Source organism: Bacillus rossius, chromosome 1 (genome assembly GCF_032445375.1).
Source record: "Bacillus rossius redtenbacheri isolate Brsri chromosome 1, Brsri_v3, whole genome shotgun sequence".
Taxonomy (NCBI): Eukaryota; Metazoa; Arthropoda; class Insecta; order Phasmatodea; family Bacillidae; genus Bacillus; species Bacillus rossius.
Window position 1 is genome coordinate 370,095,776 of NC_086330.1, and position 14,185 is coordinate 370,109,960.

Here is a 14,185-nt window from a genome sequence, read left to right on the forward strand (position 1 = left end):
CCTATTTCCGATTTTATATTTCTTTTTATTATGAAATGCTTGCTTGTCCGTGAACAGATTAATAGCGAGATCAATGTAGACGGCCAAACACAACGCCACAGTAGAGCAACAATGTGAAAGGAATTAGCCATGACCTTCAGCAAGGAAGCATCCTACCAATTTTCAATTTTTATCTGTTAAGTTTCATCGTTGAGTTAATCTGTTTGCCGTTGTGCACCGTAAATTTTCTTTGTTAATGGAACAGAAATATTCATGTAAACTTAATGATTTGTTAATTTGTACATTTATATGAAAATAATTGTATCACTACAAAATAGTGTTACCATTTATGCTTCGTGTTGCCCCAGTTCCTCCAATATTTAGTTATTTCCAAACAGTTGTTTGAATAGCTTTCCAGTATTAGCTGCGCATGTTAAGAACAGTAAAACAAAAGAAAGCCAAATGTAATATAAAAAAGTTAACTTTTAGTTGCTTTAAAACAATAAAATAAAATAAAATGTTTATACAATAATTTCATGCCTGTAAGCACACACATATTTGAACTAAACACACTCTTTTAATATCCAACATTTATTTTCAAATATCTTTACCATTGACAGTGCAAGCTCTTACATATGTTTTTACTAGTTTATATTTCTGTATATTTATTGTTCAGCGAGACTGTAAGATTGTTTCCAGGAAATCAACTAAAAATTTGCCAGACTAGTTATACAAATTATGTTATGAAATTACACAATTCATGCTGAACGAAGAACATAAGAATACATAATTTTTTTCGTTACCGAGGATAGATGTTACTGCACGTGTTATTAACACACGAAACTACAGTAAACTCGTGGAATAACATCATGCCAGTGTTAAGAAGACTGCAGGTATCCGCTCTACCACTCTGGTTCTGGGGTAGAGCGCCTGCCTTGTGACTTGTAGGACCCGGGTTCGCGCCCCGGCTCCTCCAAGGCGGATTGCCCAGACAAAATGGTGACATTTTCTCTGGTAGGAATACAATCCCTTGTAACAAGTCAGGCTACCAAAGAAACGGTGGGTGGAACAGAAAAAAACCTTCCAGGTGGCTTCCAAATGGGGAGCCCGTTTCTTTTCTTGGGCTCCCCATGCGGTGGCCATTCCGGGGGTTTCTCCGGGGGAACGGAGTTTTGCAAAAAAAAAAAAAAAATTTTTAGTTTTGTACCGTTTTGGTTTTTAGTAACTGTAGCATTATCATTCCATCATGTTATAAATAAAGTTCCAACAAACATTTAAAAAAATTTGCCTTTGAACATAACATATTTGAATTAATTATGTATCCGTTAGTGAGTGGTTGTATACCGTTGTCGTGTTTTCAACCATTTATCGGATAATATTTTCTTGAAGTATTATTGTCAGTTTAATTTTAGTGTCAAACTATTGACTAATACCTTTGTTATGTAGTATTTTAGAAGTTTCCGACGAAATAAAAAAAAATATTTATAGGCACATGATTTTTATTCCTAAAAATATTATTTCTGAAAAACCACATAGTTTTCAATCAGGAAGATCGTCTTTAACACACACACGTATTTTATATATGTATGTGTACCAGCATAAAATCCAGATATAAATACTTTCCAACAGTTTTCCGGTTTTTTTCGAAGAGGCCAGGCGGAATTATTTCCAGAATTATTCACGTTTTCCAGTATGACAGTCTTTAGCTCCCCCCCCCCCCCCCAGCTGAGAGTTAAAACACTGTAGCTTCGTCTGTTTTTAGTATTCGGTCGAGTGTCTTTCAGGTCCATGTCTAATGTCAGCATGCAAATCACAACAATTCATTGCGGTAGCAAACGCGTTCGGATTTACCCGATCAAAAAATTACGGCAAATGGCCTACCTTGCAGAAGGCCACAAATTCACGGGGAAGGAAACAGCGGATACGGAAATACCGATTTTTGCAGTCTAATGGGACGTTCCAGAATTTTTTTTTTCGCGAAACATTCTCCTAGTGATAACACACAATTCTTGCTGGAATTCAGGCCAACTCTATTTATTGTTGAAGTAACTTGGCTTCAGGGTTGCAGCCGTGTCCTTGGCAGGGAGCAGTTACCTACAGTAGGTAACTGCTCCCTGAAGATGGCGACATCAATGTCGACCGAAACGTCGGTTAATTATTCGCCAAGGACACGGCTACAACCCAGAAATCAAGCTATTTCAGACAATGGCCGTGAAAGCCTGCGAACATTATTCTATTTTTTTTGACGTGACAACGTCTACTAAATCGATGAACGCCGGCTGCACGCACGAAAAAGTGTCCCGTAACGCATATTGTCCCACTACGGATGTGTCCTGTTATGCTCATTGTACGCATGCGTGGCATCTCTCTTCCACTCGATTTGGAACAACCATCAATTTGACTTTTCAATCATGTTTTCGTCGTTTGAATTATTTATATTATGTAATTTAACGATCGTCCACCGATTTTCAGGACAATCATTACGGTTATTCAAAAGTAATGTTGAATATTTAAATACGTTTTTAACGAAAAATGGTGTTTTACAGTTACACATAATAATTCAAATTACTCCCGGTATCTTTGCACAATGTTTTAAAAAATATTGTAACACATTATAAATAAGTTTGGTGTATTTGGGATGCGTATTTGTTATTAAATCGTATTATAAAAACAAAATAATATTATTCCCTTACGGTGCTACTAATCTATGGTGACGGACGCGAACTGAACGAATCACGCTATCTATCGACGACACGTGAATTGTTTCGTCGACTGTTTATAAAGTGAAGTGAAAAGTTAATGTGGTTTTCATTGCTTATTACAACAGCAATTTCGGCAATAAAGATTAATTATTCTTGCATTTTAAAAAATCTGATTACTAGTATAATTTCAAGTATTTATTCTTTTATCATTAAAAAAAATCGTATCTGTCGGCGAGTGAAGTAATAATTGGTTATGTTAGATATTTGATTACGATTTATTTATATGAAAACTTGTTCATAATTATATTTAAACGAAAAGTTAATGTGGTTTTCATTGCTTATTACAACAGCAATTTCGTCAATTAAGGTTAATTATTCTTGCATTTCAAAAAAATCTGATTAATAGTATGATTTCAAGTATTTATTATTTAATTATTAAAATAAAAAAAATTCAATTTTATTCATAAAAGTATGCAATCATTTCACCAATGTTCTGTTATGACGTCACGTTAAACTATCGTCCGTAAACCGACTTTGCAGACAACCAATTTTTTTTAAGTAATATTGCATGATTTATATCATACGTTTAAAATGCTACGACTGATTGTCACCATCAGGTGTGTAGCCATCTATAGTACTGAGGTGACAGTTAAATTTATTTTATTTTACGTCATGTCTATCAAAAGACCGATAAAATTAACTTAAGCATGAATGATTTTAGAGAAAAATATGTTTACGTTACTACATCATTATTAATACCCACATTATTTTTTCTTATGGGCTGTTGGGGTTCAATTTTCGTGGGCTGACGTCACTACGACCTTAATTATGAATGGCTGTGGTGTAGTTTTTGTCGTGTCGGGGCTGTCACAGGATAGTGTTATTCCAGCATCATGTTTTTAGCATGTGCTGAGAAAACCACTAGAAGAGTATTTTAACATATAAATCTAAAGAAAACAATTGCCATTAAAAATAGATCAAAACAATCACAACATTACCAACCTGAGAACGGAATATTTGTTATACTTTACTTGAGAACGATTCACGTTTGCTGTTTAAGTTTTATTGATTAAGTAGTTTTAAAATTAGGCCTATATTTTAACTGCGTCAATGACTACGAAATCATTTAGAAATACTCGAATGAGCTGGTTAAGTGAAAACATTTCAGTATATTTATTTATGATAGCATATAAATCATTTTTATGTATGTTTACTAGAGGAATAAATAGCCTATTTCCGATTTTATATTTCTTTTTATTATGAAATGCTTGCTTGTCCGTGAACAGATTAATAGCGAGATCAATGTAGACGGCCAAACACAACGCCACAGTAGAGCAACAATGTGAAAGGAATTAGCCATGACCTTCAGCAAGGAAGCATCCTACCAATTTTCAATTTTTATCTGTTAAGTTTCATCGTTGAGTTAATCTGTTTGCCGTTGTGCACCGTAAATTTTCTTTGTTAATGGAACAGAAATATTCATGTAAACTTAATGATTTGTTAATTTGTACATTTATATGAAAATAATTGTATCACTACAAAATAGTGTTACCATTTATGCTTCGTGTTGCCCCAGTTCCTCCAATATTTAGTTATTTCCAAACAGTTGTTTGAATAGCTTTCCAGTATTAGCTGCGCATGTTAAGAACAGTAAAACAAAAGAAAGCCAAATGCAATATAAAAAGTTAACTTTTAGTTGCTTTAAAACAAAAAAATTAAATAAAATGTTTATACAATAATTTCATGCCTGTAAGCACACACATATTTGAACTAAACACACTCTTTTAATATCCAACATTTATTTTCAAATATCTTTACCATTGACAGTGCATTTTAAAAAATCTGATTACTAGTATAATTTCAAGTATTTATTCTTTTATCATTAAAAAAAATCGTATCTGTCGGCGAGTGCAGTAATAATTGGTTATGTTAGATATTTGATTACGATTTATTTATATGAAAACTTGTTCATAATTATATTTAAACGAAAAGTTAATGTGGTTTTCATTGCTTATTACAACAGCAATTTCGTCAATTAAGGTTAATTATTCTTGCATTTCAAAAAAATCTGATTAATAGTATGATTTCAAGTATTTATTATTTAATTATTAAAATAAAAAAAAATTCAATTTTATTCATAAAAGTATGCAATCATTTCACCAATGTTCTGTTATGACGTCACGTTAAACTATCGTCCGTAAACCGACTTTACAGACAACCAATTTTTTTTTAAGTAATTAATTTGAATATGTTTTTGAAATATTAGATATGTATTTATTTTTAGTCTACATGTAATATTTAGTTCGCAAGTGTCCCTAGTAGTGTCTGAAGGCGGAAGAAGGGCTGGCTCGCGTGCAGGTCCTGACCTGCTTGCCCGGGCAGAGGGGGAAGAGGCGCGGCGCGCGGTGCAGGTCCTGACCTGCTTGCCCGGGCAGAGGGGGAAGAGGCGCGGCGCGCGGTGCAGGTCCTGACCTGCTTGCCCGGGCAGAGGGGGAGGAGGCGCGGCGCGCGGTGCAGGTCCTGACCTGCTTGCCCGGGCAGAGGGGGAAGAGGCGCGGCGCGCGGTGCAGGTCCTGACCTGCTTGCCCGGGCAGAGGGGGAAGAGGCGCGGCGCGCGGTGCAGGTCCTGACCTGCTTGCCCGGGCAGAGGGGGAGGAGGCGCGGGGCGCGGTGCAGGTCAATTATTTCAAACTAATTTCCCCGACTGCTATATTAAGCTAGTTGCGTCCTACCTCGCAGACAGAACCTTCAGAGTGTCAACTGAAGGAGCTCTGTCCGATATTAAACAAATAAGAGCTGGCGTACCACAAGGCAGCATTCTTGGCCCTGTCCTATTCAACATATATACATACGACTTACCACGCCCTGAACACCGCCTAGTAAAGATAGGTTGCTATGCAGATGATACTATACTTTACAGTAGATCACATAACCTCCAGCTGGCCACGGCCAGACTCCAGGATGCATTAGCTGTGTACCAGCAATGGTGCACATCCTGGCGAATAAAAGTAAACACAGCTAAGTCAGAGACTATTGTGTTTACCCGCAAAAACCTTCCGCATGTAGAACGCAGGCCACCAATACATTTGTTCAACGAACAAATCCCTCACAAGGACGTAGTAAAATACCTAGGCGTACACATGGACAGGAAACTGCTCTGGCGCCATCATATTGACGCCAAGCGGGCTCAAGCCCATGCTAGAATGAGCTCACTATATCCAGTCATGAGTAGGCGATGTGGAGGCACAGTAAAAAATGGTCTGCTGCTCTACAAAGCACTCATTCGCCCCATAATTACGTATGCAGCCCCAGTATGGGCAACTGCTGCGAAATCGCACTTAATAAAGCTACAACGAGTACAAAACAAATGTATCCGGGCAGTTACAGACGCCCCAGTGTATTGTGCTGTAGCAGCCTTGCATCGTGAAACGAAGTCGGAAACCTTACAAGACTTCTACATCAGAACTACACAAAATTTTTACGATAAATGCGCAAATAGTTTAAACCCACATATTTCTACATTAGGAAATTATGATCCAGACATTAATGAGAAATATAAACGCCCAAAATCTATCCTGTCACACCGCCCGCCGTAGACGCGGACGTGGCGGAACTGCTCTCTGATTGGCCGGCAGCCCGCGGACCAATCAGCGCGCCCCCTCCCCCTGCTCCGAGCGCGAGAACACGCGCGCGGAGCGTACGCACACAAGCTGGCAGCTCACGTACATTAAGTTAATATTAAGTTAAGTTAATATTAGGCCCCAATTATATATAAGCACACATAATCCCACTACACACTGCACAACACAAACTATCAGGCGAATCAAATAGTCGTGCTTTGGCCCAGCGGGGCCCTAATGGAATAAATAAATTATCCTTCGAAGATTAACAGCGTAGATGCTAGGCTAGAGTCTTTCAATGACAGAAGGTGGCAATTTCTCTAACTGACCGACTGCCTTTTGCTGGCAACAGGTCGACCTGAAGCTATGTCATCATTCTGGAGTCTGGCTCGATGTCCTGCTCGCGACCGCAGCTCACACAGCGTAGTACTGCAGCTAGGACTTTTCAATGACAGATGGTGGCAATTTCTCTAACTGACCGACAGCCTTTTACTGGCGACAGGTCGACCTGAAGCTATGTCACCACTCTGGAGTCTAGTCCGACGCCACAGTTCGCGACCGCCCCACTTACACGATCATATTACACAGCCACAATGAGTGCTAACTGGCAGCACGACGGGAAACGGCATAAGCCGCCCCCAAAAAGACCAGACCTGACCAAACCAATGCGGACTAAAAGTCCAAGTGCCCCACCCCTTGCATAGTAGAACTTCTACCACGCCCCACTCTTCTTCCACGACCATCCTTCTATTCCTGTAATCCACCTGCTTGTAATAATGCATGACCTTTGCATCCCGCATGTATGTGCCCAGGGTTTTCCCTCTGTCTATGGAGGTTTTACCTGGGCCCAACTTATCTAGTTTTAGTCTAGAATTAAGAGTGAGGGGAGTTAGTCATGGCGAAAACGTCTGCCATGGCTGGCCAATCCCCTCCTAGCACATGATGCACGTGACCTTTTCTGCATGGTTAAAAACCCGCATGTTTAGAGCGTATAGGTATAGGGCTTGCCCTGAGACGCACTTAGAGTCTTCCCTACCTAGACCCCTCCCTTACACACTTAGTTTTAACTTAGGTTAGGAAAAAAAAAACGACCTGCTTGCTCGGGCAGAGGGGGAAGAGGCGCGGCGCGCGGTGCAGCCCCAGCTTGTTGCAGGAGTTGCGGCCGCACGCCAGCAGCGCGCCCTCCGTGGTGACGACGGCCGTGGCATCCGCGCCGCAGTGCACCGTGCGCACCACGTGGTCTCCGGGCAGGCCCACGGGGGCGGGCGCGCAGCTGCGCACATCACCACCACCCCGCCCTTGTACCATTCCATAACACTCTTTGTTACTGTCAGATACAGGAAGTGTGATTCATTCAAAAAATATTAAATTAGAGTGTAAGCAGTAAGCCAAGAAGATTTAGTAAGAAATTTTAATTTATTTCATACAACATCCCTACTAATATGATAAATGTGAATGTAAGTTTGTTTGTTATGCTTTCACGCTAAAACTACTTAACCGATCATCATGAAACTTTGTACAAATTTTCTTGGAGGTATTAGAAGTAACATAGGATCCTTTTTATTAAAAAAAAACTATATATTTTTTTTCCGAAGGGCAAAAAAATTGATATTTGTATGTATGATCGTCTGACTGCGAGTTTGAGTAATTAGAATGACAGTTAACGCCATCTGGTGTTTCAGTAATTAAATTAAATAATTCGCTAATTTAATAATATAATACCGGTGGTCAATTTACTATTCGATTTTAATTTTCAGTCACTGCCAATAAATACTTAAACTTATTAAATTTTTGAGGTTAGGTGTCTATTTTCTTCGGTGATTGTTGTTTGGACATTGATGCTGAAGGTTATATTTTACTTTCAAGGGAATTTTGTAATTTCGTGAAAATGAAGTGGATCTTAATTACTCAAGTTTTCCCGGTCTTGCAGAAAAATTTGAATAGTGATCGGTGGTTGTACACAATAAAAAATTTATATCGTTAATAAAATCTACACTTATATTTTAAAAGAGGTGCAAGGGGAAATTGATTATTTGTCAATATATACAATCATGGATACAGAACAAAGCACTTCATATCCTTCGGAGTTTTTTAATTCACTTGAACTTTCGGGTGTAACCTCACATAAACTTCAAATGAAACTAAATGCAGGCCTACAAGTTACGCTTGTACGAAATCTAGATGCTCCTCGACTATGTAATGGAACGAGGCTTCGGATCACACAATTGGGGCAGAATATTAATTTATTAATTTTTTTATTCTACGTTAACACTTTGAACTTTTTAAAATGTTAGGATTAATTTTTTTTTTGTAATAGTGAAACATATTTCAATAAAGCATGTTTTCATTTTTTTTAAGCTAAATCGTATGTTAGAATTTTTAAATACTGATGATTCCAGTTACGCAATAAAAAACAATTACCATATTATTTAATTTTCTTTGCAATGATCTTTGATACTTAAGGACATAACGCGAGCGAATTGTTACAATTGTTGACAATTGTTCTGAATACTGTAAGTTTTTTTTAAGAACTGTGTAATCAGATTAAAAATAATTAGAACTAAAATTTTTCCCTTGTCAAAAGAAAATGCATTGCCAGATTTGTTTTTCATTTTACACCTCTATACATACATATTTCTAGCTTAATTTTAATTGTAAATTGTATAATTTTTTTTCTAGGACTCTTATGAAATGTGGCAAAAAACTTTTTAAATTAATGTTTAACATTTTCACTGAATGTTTAAATACTAACTTAATCTAAAAAAAATTCCAATATTTTTTAATAATTTTATAGTCGATTTTAAAGGTTGATACGATTCGCAAAAAAAAATATAAATATAAAAAATTGCACATAACATAGGAAGATGCGCTCTTGTTACCAGTTCCTGTAACTTTCTTCATTGTTTAGTTAGCTGTTGCCTACGTGAGTTTATTTTCTTTGAAGAAGTATTCATTTCAGTGTTTAATTAGAAAATAATCATTGCTACCCAGTAACAGCAATGAGAGAATTAAAGAATTTGAATCATGCTCTAACCTTGTTTGGTTTTAAAGCATCTCACACTTGTGGAATGGAAAGGGGAACTATATTTTGTACTGTCGCGTGCGGTGGGATCGTGCCACCCGCGCGAAGTTTGACCCTCCTTGGGGCGAGAGTGTGCGGACGGATTGTTGACCGCGGTGTTTGCTTGAGTAAAGCGACAGGGCGGTTACACTCTGATAGCTCTAGTGCTGAGGAAGCCGCGACTGTGTGGCGGTGAGCGCGACACAAAGCGACGTGGTGGCTGCTGCAGAGGGAGAGACGCACCAGTCGTCCTGGTGGCCCAGCCCCAGGCGGCCGCCGTCGCCGCGGCCCCAGGCGAACAGCTCGCCGTCCACGCTCACCACCGCCACGTGGTGGCTGCCGCAGCTCATGGCCGCCACGTCCACGCTCAGCAGGCTCTCTGCCGCACACGTCGCGGGCCGCGCTCACGCTCAGGCAGTACTCATGACCACGCCTTCCCTAGTATCCCCGAGCACGGCTCCGGGGGAAGGGCCCAAATCTTACTTCTTATTTCTTTGTAGCGAATATTAATGCTAACTTAAATACTCTCGTTAATGTGCTAAACTCTTCTTTCAATCAAAATGGGTACGTAAATACTACATTTCAGTGTTTCAGACCATATATGTTGTGAATATCCTAAAGAAAATGTCGTGATTATTAACTGCATCCTCCTGTGTGTGAGAGCCCTGCCCGAGAGGTCTTCCTGGAACCGCCATTGAGTATCCCTGACTTTTGTTCTCACTGACCTTATAGCCGACAAGTAGTTAAGAAAATTGTCCGCAGGCTTTCACGGCCATTGTCTGAAGATGCTTGGCCTCTGGGTTGCAGCCGCGTCCTAGACAAATAATTCACCGACGTTTCGGTCGACATTGCATCAAGGAGCAGTTTACTTACTGTAGGTAACTGCTCCCTGATGATGGTGAATGCGATGTCGACCGAAACGTCGGTGAATTATCCGCCTAGGACGCGAAGTTACCCACCGTAGGTAACTGCTCCCTGATGATGGCGACTGCAATGTCGACCGAAACGTCGGTGAAATATTCGCCCAGGACGCGGCTAAAACCCAGAAGCCAAACTACTTCAAGAAGTTAAGAAACCTCGTCAAAAAAATTATTATATACACAAACCTAAAAATAAGCACGTTTCTTACACAAAGCTTCAGTTATGAATATATATATATATATATATATATATATATATATATATATATAAACTAGTGCAGCAACAATGCAGGCTTGGCTAATTTCCGAACCCTTCGATATTTATGTTTACTTTAGTGTTTACACTAAGCTTTTTGGCTCCCATCATGCACTTAATAACTCCGAGCTGCTGTTTATAATCTTGTAATTAACTATGCCTACTTGCTGACTGGAGTGAAAGTTTTGACGTTTTGAATTAGGTGATATACCTATTACTGTCTTGAGTTTTGTTTTTTGCAATATAATATGTTTACTTAATGAGATTTAGTCAACCGTCGTAAAATCGGGTGCCCATATAATATATCCAATAAAAAAATTCTAAACAAGTTGTTAGCTCTAGGACCGATATTATAAAACACAAAAATAAAGGTTTAGGTGTTAAATATGCTACACCTGTATCCTAACCGTATTCCTAGTGCATTATAGGACACTGTCAGTCCCTTATTTTTAGTGACTGATTTCGGTGTCTTATCCGTGAAGTATTGTTGCCAAATTTCCGCGCATGTGCAGAGCTAAAGTTTTCGTGGATTTTGTCCAGATGATAGACCAACGTCTGGCGCCATTATCATGTACATAGTAAGTTACGAGTGATAGTTCTGTGATCATCGGGGGACATACCAATTGTGTTGGTATACCACATGAAACTTAATGCTAGCGAAACTATCCTGAAATACAATTTGTAAACCTTTAATGGTCATAACAAAAAAACATAACAAGTAATGGCCATAACAAGTACTTGAAAAAATTAGAATAAACTTTCGTACGACGGTTTCCCGTAACAATTGTATCGATAGTTGCCAAACAGCCGCTAGAATGCGTTGGAACCGGTTTCTAGCCTCGCGCAGGGCAAAGTTTACTAAAACGTTGTTACTGGTCGCGTTCGTGGCCTGAGGCGGGAAGAAAAACAAAAATGATGGCTAATACTAGCCTGGGCGAAATCGCAGCAGGCTATCGGTTGCGGCGCTAGGAAAACGTCGAAGGACTCTCGTACGAAAGATTTGATCAGGATGAACAATGGGATCACAAAGTTCATGTTAGAGAAATTAGGTGAAAAAATAAATTTTTTGTCGAAAATTTCAAAATTTGCGGCACAAACGGCTGCCGATCTGTTCCCTTACTAGGATGAAGTTTGGACAGGTTCTGGAACACGGCCAGTTGTAACCCAACAAGGCGGTGCTGAACGAGGGAGTGGGGGTCCCGCTCACCCACGAGCTTGGGGCGCAGCACGTTGTTCCAGTCGCCGTGGCCCAGGCAGCCGAAGGTGCCGTCCCCGCACGTCATCAGCATGCCCGAGTCGCTGACGAAGGCGCTGTAGCCGTCTCCCGCGCCGACCCTGCGGGCAGCAGCAGTGAGGCTCGACGGCTCGAGGGTGTAGGGCCTCGGCGGACACCGCGCCCTCACCTGGTGATGCTCTTGCCCTTGAGGGCGTCCACGCAGCGCGGCTGTGCCGTGTGCTGCACGGTGTCTCCGTGGCCCAGCTGGCCGCGCGAGCCCTCGCCCCACGAGTACACCAGCATGTCTGCAAGCACGTCGGCATCACGTCACCACCAGCGTGACTGCAAGCACGTCACCACCAGCATGTCTGCAAGCACGTCGGCATCACGTCACCACCAGCATGTCTGCAAGCACGTCGGCATCACGTCACCACCAGCATGTCTGCAAGCACGTCGGCATCACGTCACCACTGGCATGTCTGCAAGCACGTCGGCACCACGTCACCACTGGCATGTCTGCAAGCACGTCGGCACCGCGTCACCACCAGCATGTCTGCAAGCACGTCGGCATCACGTCACCACCAGCATGTCTACAAGCACGTCGGCATCACGTCACCACCAGCATGTCTGCAAGCACGTCGGCACCGCGTCACCACCAGCATGTCTGCAAGCACGTCGGCATCACGTCACCACCAGCATGTCTGCAAGCACGTCGGCACCGCGTCACCACCGGCATGTCTGCAAGCACGTCGGCACCACGTCACCACCAGCATGTCTGCAAGCACGTCGGCACCACGTCACCACCAGCATGTCTGCAAGCACGTCGGCACCACGTCACCACCAGCATGTCTGCAAGCACGTCGGCACCACGTCACCACCAGCATGTCTGCAAGCACGTCGGCACCACGTCACCACCAGCATGTCTGCAAGCACGTCGGCACCACGTCACCACCAGCATGTCTGCAAGCACGTCGGCACCACGTCACCACCAGCATGTCTGCAAGCACGTCGGCACCGCGTCACCACCAGCATGTCTGCAAGCACGTCGGCACCACGTCACCACCAGCATGTCTACAAGCACGTCGGCATCACGTCACCACCAGCATGTCTGCAAGCACGTCGGCACCGCGTCACCACCAGCATGTCTGCAAGCACGTCGGCATCACGTCACCACCAGCATGTCTGCAAGCACGTCGGCACCGCGTCACCACCGGCATGTCTGCAAGCACGTCGGCACCGCGTCACCACCGGCATGTCTGCAAGCACGTCGGCACCGCGTCACCACCAGCATGTCTGCAAGCACGTCGGCATCACGTCACCACCAGCATGTCTGCAAGCACGTCGGCACCGCGTCACCACCGGCATGTCTGCAAGCACGTCGGCACCGCGTCACCACCGGCATGTCTGCAAGCACGTCGGCACCGCGTCACCACCGGCATGTCTGCAAGCACGTCGGCACCGCGTCACCACCGGCATGTCTGCAAGCACGTCGGCACCGCGTCACCACCAGCATGTCTGCAAGCACGTCAGCACCACGTCACCACCAGCATGTCTGCAAGCACGTCGGCATCACGTCACCACCAGCATGTCTGCAAGTACGTCGGCACCACGTCACCACCAGCATGTCTGCAAGTACGTCGGCGTCACGTCACCACCAGCATGTCTGCAAGCACGTCGGCACCGCGTCACCACCGGCATGTCTGCAAGCACGTCAGCACCGCGTCACCACCGGCATGTCTGCAAGCACGTCAGCACCGCGTCACCACCGGCATGTCTGCAAGCACGTCGGCATCACGTCACCACCAGCATGTCTGCAAGCACGTCGGCGTCACGTCACCACCAGCATGTCTGCAAGCACGGTGCAGTGTCTCGTGACCGTGTCAGCTATCATGTCACTGTAACAAACTGCGACGGCTTCATAACACATATCTTCTTTAGAAATGTTTCTCAATTACTGGATGCTGTCGTTTCTGTCACATCCAAAATATGCAGACTGCTCTGCAAACCATTAATAGTTTTCACATAGTAGCGAAATCAAATTATGCACAGTTTACTATACCTTTGCATGTATTTTGTAGCAATAAAACTCTATTTTATTTTAGCTGTCTACTCTGATTTTTAATCAAAATAAAAACACCTACAAATGGTCACTACTGTGATTCATTTAGTCTGCTACTTAAATGTTTTTAGAATGTAACACGCAAAGTGCTACGTACATCTTATAACCATGTCTAGGAGTACTCTGTTTCTTCCAGCAGCAAAAACTAAGTTTTTATTGGGAGTTATACGTGACCAGGAAATGAAGAGTACGTCAAGTGTACAACGTACCAACTGCGAATGAGGTCTCGTCAGTTCAGGGACCGCTAATGCGTCACACTCAGGTTATGAGCGTCCTGGGTTCTATGCCAACCATTCAGTGGCGAATACAGTT

General features: G+C 42.4%; 1 protein-coding gene across 1 annotated transcript in view; it reads right to left on the minus strand.

Annotated features, from left to right (window-relative positions):
- The window catches only part of LOC134528635 (serine/threonine-protein kinase Nek8-like), a 51,280-nt gene that overhangs the window by 13,752 nt on the left and 23,343 nt on the right, over positions 1–14,185 (minus strand). The window contains exons 12-15 of the mRNA XM_063362431.1: positions 11,942–12,059; positions 11,746–11,873; positions 9,606–9,741; positions 7,394–7,574 (exon numbers count right to left, since the gene is read on the minus strand). Coding sequence (XP_063218501.1) covers positions 7,394–7,574; positions 9,606–9,741; positions 11,746–11,873; positions 11,942–12,059 — 563 coding nt within the window. The remainder of the gene's footprint in view (positions 1–7,393; positions 7,575–9,605; positions 9,742–11,745; positions 11,874–11,941; positions 12,060–14,185) is intronic.